The sequence below is a fragment of the Natrix helvetica genome (genome assembly GCF_964273705.1).
Source record: "Natrix helvetica genome assembly, chromosome: 2".
NCBI lineage: Eukaryota > Metazoa > Chordata > Lepidosauria > Squamata > Natricidae > Natrix > Natrix helvetica.
In genome coordinates, this window is record NC_138552.1 from 83864795 (window position 1) to 83887710 (window position 22916).

Sequence of the window (22916 nt, forward strand, 5' to 3'; positions counted from 1 at the left end):
GCTTAGCACATGCACGGAGGTGGGTGCTCACATTTGCGAACCGGTAGGGAAGGTAAATAAATACGACTCCTGGGTATCATGCTACACCCCTGTAGGCTTTACCCATCAGTGATATGGAGTCCATGCAGGAAACATATACGTGGGCACAGCACAGAAGCCTTAATGGAAAGGAAAAAGAATCCTTTAGTCCTTTAGTCTATTAGGTTGAACGTGCAAATGTGATGTGACACCATATCCTAATAATGTTACTTGCATTCCAGGATATCAGAGACCAGCGCACAAGCAGCCCCCTTTAATACTGGCTCAAAAGAAAGTTTTTATCCAGACAAGAAAGCAAAAGAAGCTGCATTTTGTTGTTGGGGGATATGCCTACCTGTTGCCCAAGACTTCCATCATTCTTCGATGTCCTGTGAGAAGATTCCGGAAGCCAATGATAACGTGGGAGAAAGATGGCAAACGGCTCATCAGCTCTGTCCACGTTACCGTCGCACCATATGGATACATGAAGATCCATCGATTAAAGCCCTCAGATACCGGCACATATACTTGCACAGCAGGAACAGCTCAGGAACATTTTGTGATTAAGCTCATAGGAGGCCACAACAAATGTTCTGCTTCCTTGTCATCTGGGATAAAAGAAGAAGAATCGTCCAGGAAGGTCAGTCTAAACGAAGCTTTGCACGGCCAGGAGAAGCATCAGAATAAAATTCTCTTCAACGGAAGCAAAACTGAAAAACGAGGCTTTGCCTCTGGTCCTAGCCACCAGTATGATGACATTGTCTCCAGGCTTCTGGAATACAGAGGCTGGCCTCGGGTTAGTGCAGACCCCTGGGAAGCTCAGGACTCCACAGAGAGAAATATTTCTTCAGAAGAAGACCAGGGTCAGGACTACAACCTGCCTTTCACCATGGTCGCCAATCAGGATCGTTTAGACGACATCTTAAAAAATTTGTCTCAACAGCCTGAGGAACTGAAGGACGTCTACAGCAAGCAACTCGTCTCCCAGCTGGCCCATGAAATTTTCAAGAGCCACTTGGAGCATCAGGAATCTTTTTTCAAAACCCAGGGAAGCAGAATCAGTTCTGCTTCAATGGAATATCCATTCACTAACCAATTTTCTGAGTTCAACAGATTACTGAGAACATCTTCCTCCGAAGCCCACTTGGCCACATCTCTAGAACTCGTAAATGGTTCGCGTGGGCCTCACAAGAAACCTGCCATCTTGAAAAAGATCTCTGCAGCGCAACAACTATCCGCTTCTGAGGTTGTCACCCATTTGGGGCACACGGTGGTACTAGCCAGTGGGACCTTAAGTGTACTTCTTCACTGTGAGTCTGTTGGAAATCCAAGGCCAATCATTACCTGGTCGAAGAATGGAGAAGCTATGCAGTACAACAAGAGGTAATAAAATACTAATTTTATCTACACAGATACACACACAACACATACATATACATGCAAAATTTTGATTTTCCTTCATTTTCATGCTTTCTTTTTAGATTGTCTAATGGCATTTCCCCCCCCAAACCCATTATTTCAACTGACATTCTAATGGATGTGTTTGAGATGATTCTGTAGGTGCAGATAAAACATATCTTAGTTGTTTAAAAGCTAGGACATTCATTCCTAATTTGAGATCTTCCAGATATGTCGGATTACAGTTTACAAAATTCCCAAACCTCAATTGTTGAACATAATCATGGGGAAACTGTAAAAAAAAAACAGGTTTAGTTCTACTCTGCTTTAGAAATGAGGCAGAAGAGTAGACTGCTATACTTGAAAGTGGAGGAAAAATATTATTTTAAATTTTGCCCTATACAAGTACTGTATTTTTCATGGTATAAAATGCTCTGAAGTATAAGACGCACCTAGCTTTTGGGGAGAAAAACAAGAGGGAAAAAATCTGCCTCTGCCTCCCAGCAATTTGATTCTTTGCACCAAACAGCAAAGTACAGAAGATATACACTGTTTGTGGTGGTACATTTCAGACTATACTTGTACAGATGCTGTTAAAATTGATGTGGCTTTCTGGAAGTATACATTATTCTCTGCTATTTAAAAGAAGATACAATACCACTGGGCCTCTTCGGATCAAGCATTTATTTTAAAAAGCTTCTTCATTTTGCTAAGTTGTCTAGAACAATAATAAAGCAGTCTTTAAAAAATAAGTCTAATAATTTGAACATTCTATAGGCATTTATAGTTATTGACTTACCTCCTTGCAGGTAAAAAAAATCTGCTTCTGCCTCCCAGCAATTTGCGTTGCAGCAACCAGCAAGTTTCAATTTCAGTTTAAGCACGGGACTCCCGATGATCAGCTGTTTCAGGCTGCAGGGATTGCCATAGCCTATTGCCGCCTATGCAAGCCCCATTTTCTCAGATTGCTGGGAGGCAGAGGCCAAAGGATGGGGGCCGGTGAGTGGGTGGGGCTACATTCAGTGTATAAGATGCACCCAAATTTTTGTCCTCTTTTAGGGGGGAAAAGGTGCGTCTTATATGGTATATACAAAACTAAATTCTACTAAGTAGAATGCTGGCACATAATGGAAATGTTTCTTAATTCAGCTGTCCCACTTCTCATTTGCAATTTATAGAGAAGGTATTTTTTTAAAAATCAGAAAAGTGTTTTTGAAATATATAAGGAAAATTTATCCAGTTCTATCATTTTAGAAATATACCATTTTATTTAGATGCAGGTTGTGTAGAGTTTTTGCTCTACACTGCAGGGATCTTCATAAAAGTGGTTCATACTGTATGCAGAAGTGAACGATGGTTGCATTCTAAAAGTGACTGTTTTACAACTAACACAAGTTGTTAAAACGATTAGCAAATTGGAAGAATTAGATGGCTCTACAACAACTTTTCTGACCTTTCTAACTCTAGATTAAGCTCGCAGTCTGCATGACACTCAGAAAATCTTTAAAGATTACTCAGGCAATATCAGGTTAGAGCAACAAGAATGGAATGAATTTGTCAATTCCAGATTTGATTAGATCTCTTAATCTAATGTCTGCATTAGATTTTACATACATACATTCATACATACATACATACATACATACATACATACATACATACATATGGGCTTTTGATTTCATGATTAGTTTTCTACTATGCATTTGTCCCTCTTTATTCCAAAAATTTTAGAGGGACGCAGTGGCTCAATGGCTAACACCCTGAGCTTGTCGATCAGAAAGTCAGCAGTTCAGGGGTTCGAATCCCTAGTGCTGCGTAACAGAGTGAGCTACCATTACTTGTCCCAGCTTCTGCTAACCTAGCAGTTTGAAAGCACGTAAAAAATGCAAGTAGAAAAATAGGAACCACCCTTGGTGGGAAGATACAGTGCTCCGTGCACCTTTGGTATTTGTCATGCTGGCCATATGACCACAGAGACGTCTTCGGACAGCACTGGCTCTTCAACTTAGAAACGGAGATGAGCACACACACCCTAGAGCTGAATCGACTAGCACGCATCTGCGGGAGAAGCTTGACCTTTTACCTGTCTTCCATTTATAATTGTAAAGTGTTTTCTGAATTTGTTTGCATCTTTTTTTTCTTATTGCAGAGATTCCACTAAGAAATAGACAGTTTGACAGCATGTTATTTATACTCTACCATTTGGATGCAGCTCTGATCTCATCCAAATTGATTATATAATTAAAATATTAAAATCCTTACTAGCCTCCGGAGAATTCTAGATGGCTATAGGTGATGCTGTACATATGAGCAATGGGTACAATAGGTCAAGGTATTTATCCATTATAACCCTAATTCATTTAAGTCCACTATCATGGTTTCCCTTTAATAAATCCCAAGGATTGTATTAGTATAATCTTTATTGTCATTGTACTTAAATACAACGAAATTGGTTATTATTCATTGATATTGTTAGGAATTCTTAGTTTCCCTCCCCCAAAACTCAGAGGTAACTGAGAAGGGACCTGACCTCTAAGCCAATTTAACTCTGTAATAAGGATATCATATGTATTTAGTGTTTCAAAAGGAACCAAAATCGTTAAGTAGAAAAATATGTAGCGAGCTTGCTTTATAATCTACATGCTGCTGCAACTCTTCCTAGCCTTTTTATGTTCAATAATATGATTTTTGATAAATGGGCAGTATTTCCATATGAGACAGTCATTCCCCCACAGTTTGTTTGGGTATCTTTGCTTCAAGCATTCTCTTGACACATATTGCAAAGTTATATCATAGATGCCTTTACACCAGGATCACAGTTTATTTGTCCCATGATTTTTTAATTCCAAAATAGTCTCAGGGCAGGTTGCATCTGGACTAAATCATCTATTACAGGTATCAAATATATCACAAGGGGCAATATGAGTTTCTTTTCAGATGCCAAATTATGGGTGATGGTGAAGGAGGTTGCTTATAGTAAGAATCAGTTTAAGCTGCACCAGATCCTCAAATTCAGGCAAAGATCTCCATTTAAAACTATATTTTTGAGAAGAAAATAGAAATAGTAATATCACTTAAATATTTTTCCTTTTGATGTTTTTCAGGGCAGATATTTCCCTCTTAATATCGTTTTAGTTGACAAATATAGGATCTCCACATAATTATCTATCTATCTATCTATCTATCTATCTATCTATCTATCTATCTATCTATCTATCATCTATCTATCTATCTATCTATCTATCTATCTATCTATCTATCTATCTATCATCTATTTATTTATCATCTATCCATCTATCATCTACCCATCCATATAGCCATCCATCTATCCACCTACCTACCTACCTACCTACCTACCTATTTAAGTTATGTAGAGATCTTATATTTGTAGGAGATATATAAATACGTACGTACGTACGTACGTACGTACACACCAGTGGTGGGTTTCAAAATTTTTTAGAACCTCCTCTGTAGGTGTGGCCTGCTTTGTGGGAGTGGCTTGCTGGCCATGTGACCAGGTGGGAGTGGCTTGCCAGCCATGTGACGGTGGGAGTGGCCAACTTGTAAAATGTGGTGAAACTCACTTAACAATGCTCTTGCTTAGCAACCAAAATGCTGGCTCAGAAACTCCGGCATTTGAAGCACGCAAGTCTTAAAGCTGTCAAGTTACAAGAACCTTGCACCCCTAACCCTTTAGAAAAAAAACCCCAGGGGCGTTCAAACTTGACAGCTTTAAGACTTGTGGACTTCAACTCCCAGAATTCATCCTCTCGCTCTTCATCTTGATGATGTGCGGATGCATGGGGGGAGGGAGCTGGAACCGGTTCTAAATGGCATTGTAGATTTGTGGAACCTCTTCTATAGAAGAGGATAGAACTGGCAGGAACCCACCCTTGACACATACATACTTACATATATATGCTTTTTCACATCCATTCTTTCTTTCAACCTATTCCAGAAAGATATATGCTTTTAAGAAAATCAGAAACAGAAACAGATGCATTATGAACACAATCATTTAAAATATCATTTGAGCACTATCACCTGTGATTTTTAGCAACAGGCAGAGTTACGTAGGAAAAATAAATTCCAACTGATCAAGGAGCTGATCACTAGAGACATATTGAGAAGTTTATCATGAGCAATACCTGGGAAAAATATGAATTATATTTTTATAAGGCATTTCAGGTAAATACATTTTCTGTGCTTAATAGGCAGAGAATAGTGTCCTATACGAGGGTTGACCTTCATTTTGAAAATTGCTCTAGATCTTCTGAAAGTTTAGCATAAAGTAATTATTGTTTACATTTACTATTAGTCTATTATCTGGGGGTGGGGTGCTGGGGGTTCGCAGGGGTTCGGGAAAATCTCTAGCTAAGATTCTGTGCAGTTTGGAGAACCCCCAAATCCCACTCCTGATTGGCCCCGCCCACCCCACCCATCCCAGGAGTTTCCACCCAGCCCCTTTTGGATGCAGGTAAGTGCACGGTGTGCATGGAGGCTTGGGGAAGGTGAAAAATGGACCTACTGGAAGTTCAGGCCTGTTTCCAGCCTCCAGAGGGCCTCCGGATCCTGGGGAGATCATTTTCGCCCTCCCGGAGGCTCGAACAAACTCTCTGGAGCCCGGGGAGGGCGAAAACACCTCCCCACCATGGTGCAGGAAGCCAATTAGGCCACACACACCATGGCCACGTCCACCCAGCAACTGAGCAGAGTACCCCTTGCTAAAAGTTTTGAAGCCCACCCCTGATTATGTCCTCTTGAATAGCTGGGCTAGAACTGCAGTGATTCACTGAAAAAAGTCATAAAATGAGGCAAAACTCACTTAACAAAGTTCTCACTTAACAACACAATTGTTGGGCTCAATTGTGGTTGTAAGTTGAGGACTACCGTTACTTTTAAGTATGGCTAGCCTAAGACCACTAAACAGGATCCAACTTTTGGCCTGGAGCCTTATATTGTAATTTTGCTATTAGCTATGTGTTATTATCTAAGGTTATGTTGCTTATAAAGTTACTTAAAAGTGCTGATGTGCTGGAAAGGATACAAGTAGTCCTCAACTTACAACCGTTCATTTAGTGACCACTTAAACAGCACTAAAATGTGACCTGCGACTGGTTCTTAAAATTGTCACAGAATGCCCCATGGTCATGCGAACAAAATCTGGGCACTTGGCAACCAGCATGTATTTTTGAGAGTTGCCATGTGCCAAGGTCACAGGAACATCATTTGCAACATTCCCAACCTGCTTCCAACATACAAAGTCAATCGGCAAAGTCAGATTGGCTTAACAATCATATGATTCCCTCAGGGGTGCCAAACTCAAGTCCCGCGTGTCCCAGATCTGGCCTGCAATGTGGTTAGATCTGGACCGGGGGGATGCCCTGGAAGCAGCAAAGGACCATCCCCCAGCACCTTGGCCCCAAGCCAGCTGGGTGCTGAGCTACAACTTGGTGGTGGCCAGCCTTAGATCCGCAGGGCCGCCCTTGAGCCAGCAAGGGGCCACCCTGCCTTGCCCCCTGGAGACAATGGATCCCGCCGCACCACCTGGGCCACCACAAGCGCTGACACAAGTGACATCGAGCTGGCCACGCCCAACCAGTTGGCTGCGACCACCCGCCCCCTCCCCCAACCCTGATGGGGCCCTCAATGAAATCGAGTTTGACATCCCAGTCTTAACTGCGGTGATTCATTTAACAACAATGTCAAAAATGGTCATAAAAATTGGACGTGACTACTTAACAATGGCCTTGCTTAGCAATGGGAATTCTGATCCCAATTTTGGTCAGATGGAAAATTGGAAAATCGATTTTATGATTTTCTACCTACATTAGTTGCTGTGTTCGGAAAGCAGAACCTTTTGCCAGTCCATGTTTCCTCTGTGTGTAAATTATGAGCCTGAGATTAAACATCCACATCCTGTGACCAGGGTCAGCCTCAGAAATGAGAAGGCACAAAAGAGTCAACCCCGGGGAACCCAAATTAATTTTAAACGCCTGTTTCTCTGGAATATCCAGCAAGCTCTTGATTTATCCAAGGTGCAATTCAGCACTGTGGTTTAAATGTACCATTAGTTTGCTTGCTGCCTTCCTTTCTAAGTGGTTAGAAACGCTCCTGATTTAATGATTTCTATAATTTACTTTCATTTGCGGTGTCATTGCATTTAAAAAACATTTTTCCCCTGGCAGATAGAGCATTCTTTCCCCCCCCCTTTTTTTTTTTTACTACTAAAAGAAAACATTAAAAAAAATGAAAAAGTATGGTTTTCCCCTATGTGAGAACAAGAATGTATTTGTTATGGAAAGCACGTGCAGCCTTAATCAAATATAGGCCTATGGTATAAATTTGGTTGGACTTCGGCCTGTAAAAATACATTTCTGGCATTTAAAAAGTTCTTTGCGCAGCTAAGCATTGCCAGTGGTTACATCCTGTTGGGAAAGCGCGCATAAAGGTTTTTCTTGTTTTTATATGTTGTTAAAACGGCTGGAGAGATGCTTTCCTTCTATGCTGTTAAAAGACATGCAGGTTACAAAAAGTCCATACAAAAACTTACATTCAGAATTGAGCATGAGGAAATTGTATACTGTCTTAAGCAACGCTACCTTTGTAATATTGCAGCACCAATGTGCTGTTTGTTATTAGAGAGCAAATAATTTTCTATTAGTTCCAGATTTTGAGACACGTGTTATCTGAGTGAAGCAGTCCCCATAGTTTAATTTTCAGGATTTGCCATTTTTCCTTTGGCTGTTACCTTTAATTGGCATTGTCTTGTAGAGCTACTCCACGCACCACCTTTCGGTTGGGGTGAGCATGGGATGAAGAGGTTGTTCCAGTGGTGAAATTCAAAAATTTTCCCTACCGGTTCTGTGGATGTGGCTTGGTGGGCGAGGCTTGGTGGGAGAACCACTAGTTTAAAAATGCTTTAAAAAGTTAAAAAAAAAAAGTTCAGATGATCAGCTGTATGACGCATCATCAGCGCGATTGTCGGAACTTTTCATTTTTAAAAAAATTAGAATTTTTAAACTACCGGTTCGGGTGAACCATCCCGAACCAGTAGCATTTCACCCCTGGGTTGTTCCTCTTCTAATGTGATTGTATAGAAGAGTGTTTCTCAGTCTTAGCTAGTGTAAGATATGTGGTCTTCAGCTCCCTGACTTCCCAATCAGCATGCTAGCTAAAAAAGTCAAGGAGCAGGAAAAACGAAGCAAGGCAGGATGGTCCAGGACAGAGGTGAGTGGCTGCCAGCTCGACCCGGATCGGCCGAACTGATAGTAGCGGTGGCAGGAGGCTCCGCCCACCCGCCTGGACACTTCTGCGCATGTGAGCGCGCATAGGAGTAAGTAAAGAAAATGGCAACCCATCTCTGGTCCAGGACAGAACTTCTCAAAGTTTTTCAGACCATGGAACCTTCTTGTTGTCCTTGGGCCCTGATGAAGAGGCAAAGCTTTGTTGTGCTTGATGAACTTGTTTTGTTTTGCGAATGAAAGTAAATATACGTGTCCCAGGATCATGTTGCAGGGCCGAAGTTGAATTGGTCACCAAGACCAAAGGTTTATTCTTCTAACCTGTGCTGGAACCCCATTCTCAGGGAACTTCTCCAGAATTGTTTTGTTTTCCCCTTCGCCTCACACAGAACTTCCATCACATTTTGTGGAACCGTAAGGTTCAAAGGAACATGGTTTGGGAAATTGTGATGTGGGAATTGGCAGCTGGGACCCGCTCAACACCTGAGTTTGTACCTCCATACTTTACGTTTATAGACTGAAATACTTTGTCGATATACTAAGACTCTTTACGGAGTTAGGTGCCTTTACATATTTATGACAATGTAATGTGTGAAACAGGCCTAACTACTGCATTTGGGAACTCTGTTTTCGAAGCGTTGTTTCTGCACATGAGCATGGGGTGTTTTTGGTTTTTTTGCACAAAACGTACAAGCCTTCTCATTTGTGTTGGGAATGTCCTTTTCATTTATTATCTCTGTATGGAAAAACCAAGCATTGGTCTACGTAGTATATCTTTCTGAATATCCCAATTAAGATCATTTTTGTATGGTATATTAGGATGATCAGGAAGAAACTGATGATGAAAGAGATGCCTTCTTGCCTTGCTTTTCCCTTCCCCCTTCCCTGTTTCTCTCCAGCACAGTGTTCAATGGGTGGGCTTAATCTGGTTTGCTTTAGAGTGTGCCACCCATTGTGTTGTGAGGGAGATCAAATATCCTTAACTTTGTGGTTCATGAGGCTGCCGTTTTCATTGGGGGGGGGGGGATCTCATCATGGTAAGTGACTAGGCTTTGATTACATTTGGATGGGCTTTCTCACTCCAGTTCTCTCATCTTCTTTTGTCTACTCCCCCAATTTTTTTTCCTACTACCATCCTGACAAAAGAAGTTATGGAAAACAGCTGCTGCAGTTTTCCTGTGAGAAAAGCAAATTTGCCTATAGGCTGTGTCATTAATTCAACCTAAGTGTGATTGGAGGCAGGTTAGAACTTTGCAGTGGGAGCCATGATATTAAACATATGCTTCTCGGTGGGTCAAGGCCACCCAGAGGCTTCAAGAGACCCAAACATAACCAACTTGGAAGTAACTCCAGCAAAAGAACATTACACAGTATACCAGTTCAACCCATAATGCCAAATCTCTGGCATTATCCCTGAGACCTTCTATACCAAGACTAATCTCAAGATGGTTTAGATGTTTATGTCATTCCTCTGCTGCCCAGGCCTGTCCATATGTTCCTTAAAAAGCCCTCTTATTATGAGAAGACTCTGTTTTGTTTTTGCTTGCACAGGATTGTACTGGACATAAGAGTATTAAACTTTTTTTTTTCAGAAGAGTCGGGTATTTCCCATCGTTAAAACAGAAAATACTGCTGAAAATATTCTGTTCTGAAAATGGTAGTTTTTAAAGATATGGCAAATGTTTTCACATATAATATTAACTAGTGTAGGAAGTTAGCACCTACCCCTCTCCTGGAAAAATGAAATATCCTGGGAAATATTGAAAAGGCAGAATATTATATTTCCCTGGAGAAACATGTTTTTAGGCAGGAAACAGACTCAGTCTTAATAGCTCCCACCTTTGTTAATGGGCCATTTAAAAAGCCTGGGCCGGTCTATTCTACATAACAAAGATCCCCCTTCAGCTCCAGGGTGATGGGATTAAGACATGATAGTATTAGTCCTTTACCCATCTCACCACAGGGCACCTGGGAAAAAGCAATGCTCAAACAAACCTGGACTCAAAGCACAACCTAAAGTGTTGACCTGTATCGCCCCAGGGGAGTCTCACAACCAATCAGAATACATTTCTTACACAGGAACAGGAAACAGGGAGGTGGGGCCGAACAGAGAATATAAAGCTAGGAACTTTCAGGCCTTCTTGCTCTTTTCTTCTTCATCCAACATCTGGAAGCATGTGGTCTCACCTTTTTCCCTAGGACCTCAAGCCATGTGGTTCTGTCCACCATTAAACCATCTTTCCAAGCAACTTCCATGTTTCTAGTGTCCTTTTCCCCACTTGGAACTGAACCCAGAAGGACATTTCTTCCAACACTAGACAGCACCTTGTTTTAAATTTCAGAGATATTTCCTTACCAGATTCCTCAGGGCCATCAACAATGGCAGAGATTCTAATGTATTTGAAAAGTTCTTAAAAAGTCAGGAAGATATTCAGAGTTGTATCTGCCTCAAAAGGAGCTCCTGCTGAACTGTATAGCATAGTCAAACATCAGGAGTTGACTACAGGAAATGTTTTATGACATTTTGTATTATGTCCTCCAATGCTTTTAGGATAATTTTTATGTCATATAATGTTTTATAAAGTTCACCAAATTTCAGTCTTTTGGGAATATCATGAATCTCAGATTTTGGACATATTCTAGAAGTTAACTCCTTTTGAGGTACCTTGACATGTTTTGCCCTGTTATGCCCCATTTTTGCTTAGTTATATATTACAGACACAAGACATTTAATAATACAATGGTATCTTGGTGTTCAACTGCTTTGAAACTTGTCGAATTTGGTACTCAACTCATTTTGATGTGAACATTTTGTCCTGCTACTCATCTTTTGCTTGGTACGCAATGCACAAAATAGAACTTGTCAGTGCCAACTGCCTTGTGACTTGCTACATTATTCCTTATGAGAAAAATTTGTTTGCTACTCATCGTTTTTAGTACTCATCATGCCTTCCAGACGCAATTACCAATGAGTACCAAGGTACTATTCTATGTAGATTTAGTTCAGTATCATTCACTGGATGATTTCCAGCTGTATGGGATATTTCCAACTGAAGTTATACCTTAGAAATGTTATGAAAAGCTTATGGAACTGATCACAAAACCCAACTAAAACACACACAAATTTAGTATTAAAAATGTGTACAATGCAAAGAGATTGTGCATGAATTACATCATTTTCTCAGCCTTTCTTTACAATGAGGATGAATAAAGAATATTATTTTTTGTTTACTCTTTTTTAGGCAACTATAAAAACATCATTTAAAAAGTGATGTAATGGTTCCTGAGATAAGAAACACCAGATTTCATTCATCTGAGATTCTTTCGACAAACTTGAATTAATCAGATGCACCCTTTGCATTTTATCTCTTTATTTGTTGCCTGAACTATCTTCTTTATCCCTATTCTGTCTTAAGTTAAGATCAATTAAAGAGTTATTTACACTGGTCACGTTCGCAATTACACAGTATAACATGGGTGACAGAGAATGCAGATAACCAGTAAATTAGAAAACCAACAATTCAGGTTCAGATTAGAAATGATGTTTAGCTTTCTTTTTTAAAAAAAACAGCTTCTTGTAGCAGAGGAAATTGCAGGGGAAGAATTGCAGTTGTTCACACTCTCTCCCAGCTGTCTTGTACTTACATCCAGCAGCTGCTATTCTGTCCTCCATCTCTGTTGGAATATCTTCACCAACTGTGGAGCTACAGAAAAGATATTTGGTGGCCCTATGCTCTTGGGGTGGGAGACTTTCTTGTTCTTGGCAATTTTGCAGAAGTAGTTCACCATTGTCTTCTAAAATATATTTCAACTGGAAAGGGAGCGATTTAACATTTTGGTTGATCGGAGGCCTGCAAAGCAGTAGAGTCATAGATTAACTAAAATGTAGGACATACAGGGAGGTTCTTTGGTTTTCATTCTGATATCCCTGTTTTCTAGTTCCACTCAAGTTTTCTTCTGTTTCTCACCTCAAAATTGCAAGACTTTGCAGTCGGTTTTAACAATCATAGTTTTAAAAAGGATCATGGGGCTATATATCATAATAATGTTTGGGGATGGCTCTCTTTAAGCACATATCCGGCAGGGCTCAAATGCAAGCATAATGTTATGTTAAGGCCGTGATGGCAAGCCTATGGCACGCATGCTCAAAGTAGTACATGGAGCCATGTCGCCTGTCATGCGCGGCGTTGCCCGTTCCTCTTCCAGGTTTCTAACACACATGCAGCTGGCTTTCAGGCATGCGGCAGGAAACGGGAAGAGCCGGTCTTCCGTTTTCCGGCATGAGCATGTGCATCGACCAGCTGATCGTCACGCATGCATGCGCGCCAGTAACCAGAAGACTAGCTGCCCGGCGTGCATGCACTTGCCAGAAACCGGAATTTTATTTTCCGGTGTGCGCATGCCCCCTGGGTGGCTCCTCTTCTGGGTTGCGGGCCAGACAAGTATGCACGCATGGGCTCCCTTTTTTGGCACTTGGTGCAGAAAAGGTTCACCATCACTGTGTTAGGGTCTTTATCTGCCAGAAGAAGTTTTACAAAAACTTTATCTGGTCATCCAGGGAATAACCAAAAAGGAGGTTAGAGTTCACTATGGGTCTCTCCGCAAAGTTGCCACAGAGCAACAGAAGTTAGGCAGTAATTCAGTATTCTGAGTGGCGGGGTCGAGTCCTGTGGGCATATGGGGTTGTTGTTTTTTCTGAAACTTGCATTCTATTACATTTGATGACAGGATGCCAAAGCAGAGCCCTGAAAAAGCACTAAGGAATTCATTAACTGTAAGATGGTTAAAATACGAGATCACTTTGGAACAGATATTGCCGTGACCCAATTGTATTCCAATTTATACAACTGAGTTTTAAGGGTCCTTCATCTAAGAGCTGCCATATCCTGTTCACAGAGGTAATGCCTCTGTGGCAAAAGCCAGATTCTGAATTTTAACTTCAGTTTTACTCCAAGGTAAATTGGAATGTTTTGAGCAGGATAAAAGTTGTCAAGCTTTGGGGTTATAATTTCAGATACATTGTCACTAGCATTGATTGTGCAATCAATGCTAGTGACAATTGATTGTGCAATCAGTAGATTCCTCCAAATATATACCTTTTACAGTGTCAAGAGCACCATGGTAAAATCAATAGAATCTGTCCTGTAATAGTTTCGGAAACTACTAATTTTTAACACTTACATGATGAGTACATTTGAAAGGAGGTTTCACAACCAGTCCTTTTACATATGGTATTTCTTATTACCGCATTTTGGGGCACTAATAAAGACAACTTTCCAAGGAAAATGCAGAATGGAGGCCCAACACCAATTACATGACTATTTTCTGAACAAAATATAATAGAGTCATGAGGCTCTGAACTTAACGTACTGGCCAGTTTGGCAGGCAGTGGGAGGAATAAAAAAAATCAGCTATACATTTTGCTGTCATCTTCACATTTTTCAAGATGGTGATGAAGCAAGATGTCTCTTGGCTATGCAATGGCTTGTAAATATCAAGGTTGGTATGCAGGGACGTGCGGTCAGGGGAGGCAGAGCCGCACCGCTCTCATCATGAAAATTAAAAAAAAAAGGGAAAAGGTGCTGAGGAGCCTTCTGCACACGTGGTCGGGAATGGGAGCGCTCCGTGGTCCACTTCATGTTGACTCAGGAGTCAGGAAGGAGGGGAATGGGACCACGTGTGCAGGAGGCTCCTCTAGCCTCAGCCTCCCTCCTGCGCACATCCCATTCCCCGCCTTCCTAAGTCAACATGAAGGGGACCGCGGAGCGTGAGACATGGTCCCGCGGAGCGTGAGCCACAGTCCCGCGGAGCACACTCCGTGGTCCCCTTCATGTTGACTTAGGAAGGCAAGGAATGGGACGTGCGCAGGAGGGAGGCTGGAGGGATCGCGGAGGAGGGATCGCGCAGCGTGAGCCACGGTCCCGCGGAGCACGCTCCGCGGTCCCCTTCATGTTGAGTCAGGAGTCAGGAAGGAGGGGAATTCCCCTCCTTCCTGACTCCTGAGTCAACATGAAGGGGACCGCGGCTCACACTGCGCGATCCCTCCACCGCGATCCCTCCAGCCTCCCTCCTGCGCACGTCCCATTCCCCACCTTCCTAAGTCAGCATGCTCCGCGGTCCCCTTCATGTTGACTTAGGAAGGCGGGGAATGGGACATGCGCAGGAGGGAGGCTGACGTGGTCCCATTCCCCTCCTTCCTGAGTCAACATGAAGGGGACCACGGCTCACGCTGATGACATCACCAGCCTCACCAGCCGTAAAGCTCACCGCACATCACTGTTGGTATGAGATAAAATGTAATGTGTGCATATTTTAAATAACAGCAAACTACAGATGATCCACCCAGTTTTGTGGTATTGGTAAATATTGCTTGTGATTTAATAAAACTGAATCTGCAAAGCTTGTAATATAAATTTAGGATGACTTTGGGCCGGTCATTCTCGTTCAGCAACACCAACCAGGGGTGGGATTCAGCCGGTTCGGAGCAGTTCTCAGCAACCGGTAATTCTGGCAATCAGTTGGTTCGCCCCCCCACCCCCCCGCCCCTGTGCTAGTCTGTCCTATATTTCCTTTGTTTGAAGCTCAGCTGATAGGCGCAGCAGAGCAGATTGCAGCACCTCGACTGCTTTACTCACCGGGGCTGCGGTAGAAAGTAAGTTTTAGAGCTGTTTTCAAACGGACTGCACATGCGCAAAGCGCACGCTCAGCAAACCGGTTGTTGCACCGGTTGAATCCTACTACTGACACAGACCTCATAGGGTTGTTGTTGTGGGAAAAATAAAAAGAGGAAGGTGTGATGAGTATGTCCTCCAACTTGAGTTGTTTTGAAAAAAATAATGAAAGTGCAATATAAATAAATAAACAGTACTGGCACTGTATATTTTCCATCTTGAGTTGCATATGAAAAAACAGGATGAAAAAAAAATCTTTTTTTAAAATGTCATTCTGAATACAATTATTCAGATAACTTTAAGCTTTGGCTGGTGTTTTTTCTTCCTCTGAGGTCTTACCCAGAAGTGCTGAGTAATAATTTTCTGTCAGAGTGTATTCATAGACTGGAATAGGCAATAAGGTCAATCAATGACGACTGTTTGGAAACTGAAACAGTATTTGCTGGAGAGAGCTAGAAGTCTGGGCATGGCTTAGTACTATAGCTCTGAGTCTGTGCTAAAGGAAAAACTAGTCTGTCTGCTGAAACAAAAACTGAAAACTGTTCTCTCCTCTGCCTGTGTTTGCTGGTACTCTCTACCACATTGGAAGAACCACTCTTGGTATTGTATATTACTTCATATGTTATTATGTATATAGAGAGAAGTTAATGAATCTTGCTGAAACAGTTACCTGCGCGTGCTTTCCGGATGTGATTGCTCCTGCAAACTCTGACATTTTTCGGCATCCAATTTTTAAGACTTAACTTATTTGTCTGTCATTACAGGATTCTTCTTCAACCGGATGACTCCTTGCAAATCCTAGAACCAGTCGAAGCCGATGTGGGCTTCTATACTTGCAATGCAACCAATGTGTTGGGCTCTGACTCTGTATCCATTGCCATCACATTAGCAGGTAACACCTTTACGGCACTTTACACAACATGGAAATTCTGTGTTCTTACCAATTTTAAGCACAAGCGTATAGCGCAGTGATGGCGAACCTATGGCACGCGTGCCACAAGTGGCATGCGGAGCCATTTGCCAGGGCACGCGGGGGTGCAGCACGCCTGCACTCGACCCCCCTGCGCTCCCCCCACTTGTGGCACGCGAGCCAAAAAAGGTTCGCCATCACTGGTATAGCGAGATAACCTCCAAGTTTAAAAATCCTACCAATGTTGGAGTTTTTTTTTTAAACTTTATTTAACTTTAATTTTGTTTATTGATGTTTTCCCCAATTTTGATGTCTTGCTCTAAAAATTTCACAAGAGATGAAATGCTAGCTTGATATATTTAACGCTTTCATTTTCAAGGATTATTTGCAGAGAGGGCCGCGGCAGTTTACTTTTTTACTTTACTTTACTTTTATTCATATTTATAGACCGCCCCCTCTCCCAAAAGGGACTCGGGGCAGTGTACAGTCAATACATAAAAGATACATAGATAAATCAATACTCAAATATTTAAATACATAAATAGTTAAATACTTAGATACTTAGATGGAGGAGGTTAAAAGAACTGTACATTAAAGTAAAGTATTTAAAATGCAATCTTTAAAAAGACCCCTAAAATACCCCAAAGAGTTAAATTTAAAATGGTTCCCCAAAAATACCAATTAAAATATATCTGCCAGGAGGTAAAAGCTATGAGTGTGCCAGGTTTAAATGGCATTACTGAAGTTTATAGTTTTATAGAATTTATTTTGGGTTTGTCATGTGAGGGGTATATATACCCGAATTTCAAGGATGGAAGAATGTCAACGGAGCTTTTCCTTATGTTAAGATCGAGGAGCTTTGCCAAGAATCAGGTTTCAAGATTCTAAAACATACTCCTGTTTTAGCCGCCAAACGTCTATGGAGATTCTCAGTCATCCAGGTCATGGTTGTCCCAAAGGTGCTTTTTCAAGAGGCAACTGGACTTCCAGGAAGTCCAGTTGCCTCTTGAAAAAGAACCATAGGGGCCCTTCTGTTTTAAAATTTCCAGAAGTAGTCTTGAAGTCAGGTGCCAGATCCAGGAAGTACTCTGATTTATGCTTTACTATTTATATATTGACATCTGTCCCTTGAACCATTATGCTTGGTCTTCGATTTGGTAGCTAGTGTCTCCTATCAGAACCCTCCTCCACCTTTATAATTCCACTAGGCCCTGACACTGAGACTCTGAAACTAAGCAAGAGGATGGTGAAATGGGAATAAGGTAAAGGCAAAGATTCCCCTTACACATATGTGCTAATCATTCTCTAGGGAGCGGTGCTCATCTCCGTTTCTAAGCCGAAGAGCCAGCGCTGCCCGAAGATGTCTCCGTGGTCATGTGGCTGGCATGACTAAACGCCAAAGGCGCACGGAACACTGTTACCTTCCCACCAAAGGTGGTTCCTATTTTTCTACTTGCATTTTAACATGCGTTCAAACTGCTAGATTGGCAGAAGATGGGATAAGTAACGGGAGCTCACTCCATTATGTGGCACTAGGGATTCGAACCATTGAACTGCCTACCTTTCTGATCAACAATCTCAGCGTCTTAGCCACTGAGCCACCACGTCCCTTATAAATGGGAATACTCACATGTTAATCTAAAAGAAAAGAAGAGGCTAGTGAAATGTGAATACTAACATTTCGATATGCAGAAAGAGGGATTTTAAATCGCTTAATTCTGGGGTGTCCTGTAGTTTCCTTTTTAATATACACTGACTTTTATATTTTAATATTATTGCTGAGATGATTATTTAAGACGGTTATATTAAAACACGTGCCATGTTTTTTCGTTCCATTTTCCCACTTCTATCATCTCTATCTATTTTGGCACAGAGAGGAATTGATTTTGATATTTTAGTTCAGTGGTGTGCAACCTTTTTTTTCAACTGAGCCAAATCTCACCAAAACCACGATTGAAATTTATTTTGAGAGCCACATTTTTAAAACCGAAAATACATAGGATGGTACACTGTTTTTAGTTTCAATAAACTCTGGCATTTGAAGCACGCAAGTTTTAAAGCTGTCAAGTTGCAAGACCCTTGCACCCCTAACCCTTTAGAAAAAAAAACCCAGGGGTCTTCAAACCTGACAGCTTTAAGACTTGTGGACTTCAACTCCCAGAATTCCTCCTCCAGTCATGTTGGCTCAGGAACTCTGGCATTGAAGCATGCAAGTCTTAAAGCTGTCAAGTTGCAAGACCCTCACACCCCTAACCCTTTAGAAAAAAAAAACCAGGGTCTTCAAACCTGACAGCTTGAAGACTTGTGGACTTCAACTCCCAGAATTCTGAGAATTGAAGTCCACCAAGGGCATCAATCATATTAGCCCAGGGATCTGCAAAATTGGCTCTTAAGACTGGTGGACTTCAACTCCCAGAATTCTGAGAATTGAAGTCCACCAGTCTTAAAACAGCCAACTTTGCAGACCTCTGTGTTAGCCCAAAGCCTGGTGCTGGGCGGGCCTTGCTCCCCCATTGGTGGAGCCCCAAGAAGCGAGGAGGGAGAAAAAGAGACGGAGGCTAAGGAGCTTCCCCCCCCCCCCGCCCCCTCCCAGCAAAAATCTAACCGGGGAGCCAGGCGGGCAGTAGCAAATTAGCTGATCACGCCGCATGGGCAGTAGCAAATTAACGATCATGCCGCGTGATCGGCTAATTTGCTACTGCCCGCCCGGCTCCCCGGTTAGATTTTTGCTGGGAGGGGGCGGGGGGAAGCTCCTTAGCCTCCGTTTCTTTTTCTGCCTCCTCGCTTCTCGTCCCCGCCCGACTTCAGGATCCTCCCTAATCATTGTGGGTCGAAAAAAGGGAAAGGGGCGCTTGTTTTGAAGTGCCCGAGAGGAGGGAGGGGAGCGGGCGCCCGGCACACAGAAGAGCCACATTAAAATGTGTAAAGAGCCGCGTGTGGCTCGCGAGCCGCAGCTTGCCGACCACTGTTTTAGTTCAAATGTAAAGATTTAATCAATCAATGGCTGCTGAAATATACTGATGTCTTGACCAAAATAATTATAACACAGTAATGGATTTACCTTTATTAAACTTTTAGGCTGAAAATCTTTTAAAACCTGCCTTTTGGTCTGATCTCTCTGCCATATTTTGCTTTTATGACTATTTCTCCTTTTAGTAGAATGATAAGGATTTAATTTGTTAAATCCATCAGAGTGGGATGTTTTGACCTCTTTATATTTTTTTAATGCTTGGTGGTGGCTCCAATTTTTTCTATAAATCTTTCTCTCTTAGACTGAATTGTAAAAGAACCAGACAACTCATAAGCGCTGAAGCCAAACTAATAGTGATCTCCTGAGAGTCAGTAGGATTCCTCATTTTCCTGAAGTTAAGCATTGCTCTAAATAATTGGTTGGATTGCATGTTATCTGCTCAGTCAACATCTTGTAAGGTCAAGCTCTTTCTTTCCCCTTCTTGCAGCCAAAGCATGGCTGGCACACTTCCCGTCACTGGCAAGTGAAAGCTCAGAACAGATTAAGTTTCTTGTTTACACCAACAGTTCAGTTCTACGACAAATTAAATCTTTGTTCACTTGGATCAGCATTAATGAAAACCTTTCTGGGAAGAGCAGTGACGCTGTGAGATTGTGCTTGCTATAAACTCTTTAGGTGCTTGGCCAGCAAGTAGCTTTTAGTAACATGCAAAGTTACAGAATGAGAAAATGAAAAGAGTCTGGCTTCCAAAAGTTCATCCATTCCAGATTGTTTTATCCCAAACGGAATTTGGTTCTGTGGTGGATCTCATGTTTAACAAACAGGAGGTGTCAGGTCAGAATCTGGATCCCCTCTTGTTGAAAAGTGCTACCTAATAACCTGGAGAACTGCTAGCTGTTGCAAATCAGCATCAAGGGTTTTTGGCTAGGTATCAATACGTTTGCTCTGTATAATGTGGCCTTAATTATTTGGATGAACAGTTGCAATAAAGGGCCTCTAGAATTCCAAAAGTAGTCAGAAGAAAAACAGCTCCCGGTATTACCCCTCGTATTTAAGCAAAGTATGCATTTCCCCAGATATATGAGGTGCCTGTCTTCCTAGTTCTTTTAACCTGAGAGAATGTAACTACCCTGTTTCCCCCCAAAATAAGACCCAACCAGAAAATGAGCACTAGCAAGATTTGTCAGGAGGCTCATAATATAAGTTGTACCACAAAAATAACCCCCAGTTAAGATTGCCATGCAGATGGATGCATTTAGTACTGCATTTCTCTGAAAATAAGACCTAACCAAAAAATAAGTCCTAATGCGTGTTTTGGAGCAAAAAATAATATAAGACCTGGTCTTATTTTCAGAGAAACACGGTATCTTTTAGTAGGCTGTCTCTAAGATCATTGATATATGAACTCATGAATCAATATGCTATGTACAAAAGTTCTGGGATAAACATAAATCATAGAAGTTATGAAGAGGACGCCGAAGTATTAAGACAGCCAGTTTGGTGTCGTAGTTAAGACATTAGGTAAGAAAACAGGGGACTCTGAGTTCTAGTCCAGTCAAGCCTTGGGCCCAAAGTCAGCTGATTGACTCAGGCCAATCACTCCCTGCCAGCCCTCAGAAGAAGGCAGTGGCAAGGCACTTCCAGAAATGCCATCGCGAAAACTGCAGGAACTAATCCAGGCACGCACATTCCAAGGCACATGTGCACACATGTACATATACACACGAAGGTTTCATCTCAAGCTTTACAAATCATAGAGTTTTTTTAGTTCCTTACATCCTTATTATGGATATAGGTAGGATTGCCAAACAAATGGCAATGGGATGATAGGCTTGTGTGGAAAGAAAAATAGCCTGTAATGCTACAGTTATGAGCCACAAAGTTAGAAAGAACTTTGAATTCTGCTCCAAAAGATTTATCATGCGATCTGAAGGTTTTAAAGGTTTGGGTATAGTTGTAGTATTTAAACCAGTGTGTATGGAGTTACTTCAGACAAAGTGGCTCCTAAAGTAAGCATGGGGTGGATGGGGGAACTGTCTGTCACAATGAACATAAAAGTGAAGTTTAAGGATGAGATATTAATGTTTGGTGATTTGACATTTCTAGAATTGTCAGATGGCCTGATCATCATATCTGGAGTAAAACCCACTGGGGACTTATCTAGAAGTTTGCATGCAATCCTTTCTAAACCTTTTCTCTGGAGTGATCTTGGTGTCTAACTGATAGTTAACTGATACTTTTTTCTGACCCAGGATCCAGATTCTGATCTAATGTTAAGCTACTTTAGCATTGTATCTACAAAGCTGCCACCTTATCACCATCCTCTTTTTCTGGCACAAAATCAGATCTATTCTGTTTTGAACTAATCTCTGTTTGTCATACTTTCCAAGGTAGAAGCAGAAACTGTATTTAAACTGCAGTCGATTTAAATAATTCACAATCAAAAATCATGGCTTGGTACATGTTTCTCAGTTTGCTTTAGACGCCAAGATCACGCCAGAGAAAAGTGGGGTGTCAAGGTGCCGATGAAAAAATAAAAAAATAAAAAACACCAATCTTGGTTTTCATGCTTCTTTATCACACCGGTACTAACTGACCATCAAATTCTTGCGATAATGCAACAATTGTTGGAGCTGCAGCTCCGTGCTCCCCTCCACCTTATAAGCCAACCTGTTGAGTCCCACCCAGCACCCAGTAACCAATCCCTCCTACACTTCCACTTTCCCTCCCCCTGAGACCATCACTAGTGTCCTATTGGAATACATACAGCCAAGAACCTCCCAAGCAATCCCCTCCCCGCTGGCCTGTTCCTCCGTCCATTTAAGATAAGCTCCAGTCCGACAGTTAGACATGTCCCCATTGATCATCACTGATGATCGCCGCCTCTGTAAGCTTCGATTACATTGCATCATGCTTCCTGGCTTGCTGATAACTGCGGCCTCCGTTTCAGCTGTTTGGTGGCTCGCGGAAGCCGCCCCGAAGCTCTGAAGCGAAGCTGAACGGGGAGAGAGGCAGCGAGGCTTTAGTGAGACTCCAGCAGTCCTGGGGCTCCAGCAGTCACGGGAACAATAGTAGGAACCCAGCACACCCGAGTGTCGCAGACGATGAAGCTGACACGGGGTTTACTTCAGATATGTTGATCAGGCCATCTGACCGTTCTAGAAATGTCAATTCACCAAACATTAATATCTCATCCTTAAACTTCACTTTTACATTCATTGTGGCAGGCAGTTCCCCCATCCCCCCCTCCAAAAAAAAATCAATACAGCTGTTTCTGCTTAAAAACACAAATATGGTAAAACAACATAGATTTAATTGCAACACAACAGAAAGCATTGAAGTAATTAATTCATTCTGATCCAGGTAAATGCTTGAATTTTAAAGTTTAATGCTATAGCAATCCAGGCTGTAAAGAGTCTTTGCAGTTCGTCTATTCCCGATGGGCACATTCCAAAGGCTTTAACTTTAGACTTTAGAGTTTTGGAAGGAAAGCCTCTTCCTTCAAACCACAGTTTTGATCCAAGCCAATTTATGGAGCCTAATCGATCATTGTCTGATACATGCACGCGTTTAAATTCATAAGACACACACATTTAGATTGTTTGCAGGTTTTCAGTAACCAGCAACAGTTTTTTCCAACAGCATAGTCCGTGCCTTGATTTCATTTTCTCATGCAAACAAATTAGGAAGTGCAAAATCTCCTG

The 22916-nt window shown here is 41.8% G+C and overlaps 1 protein-coding gene across 2 annotated transcripts in view; it reads left to right on the top strand.

Moving 5' to 3' along the window:
- The window catches only part of LOC309387749 (ADAMTS-like protein 1), a 267422-nt gene that overhangs the window by 211207 nt on the left and 33299 nt on the right, over nucleotides 1-22916 (top strand). For both annotated transcript variants that reach the window (XM_081944501.1, XM_081944502.1), the window contains 2 exons: nucleotides 261-1401; nucleotides 16096-16223. In XM_081944501.1, the coding sequence (XP_081800627.1) occupies nucleotides 261-1401; nucleotides 16096-16223 (1269 nt within the window). The remainder of the gene's footprint in view (nucleotides 1-260; nucleotides 1402-16095; nucleotides 16224-22916) is intronic.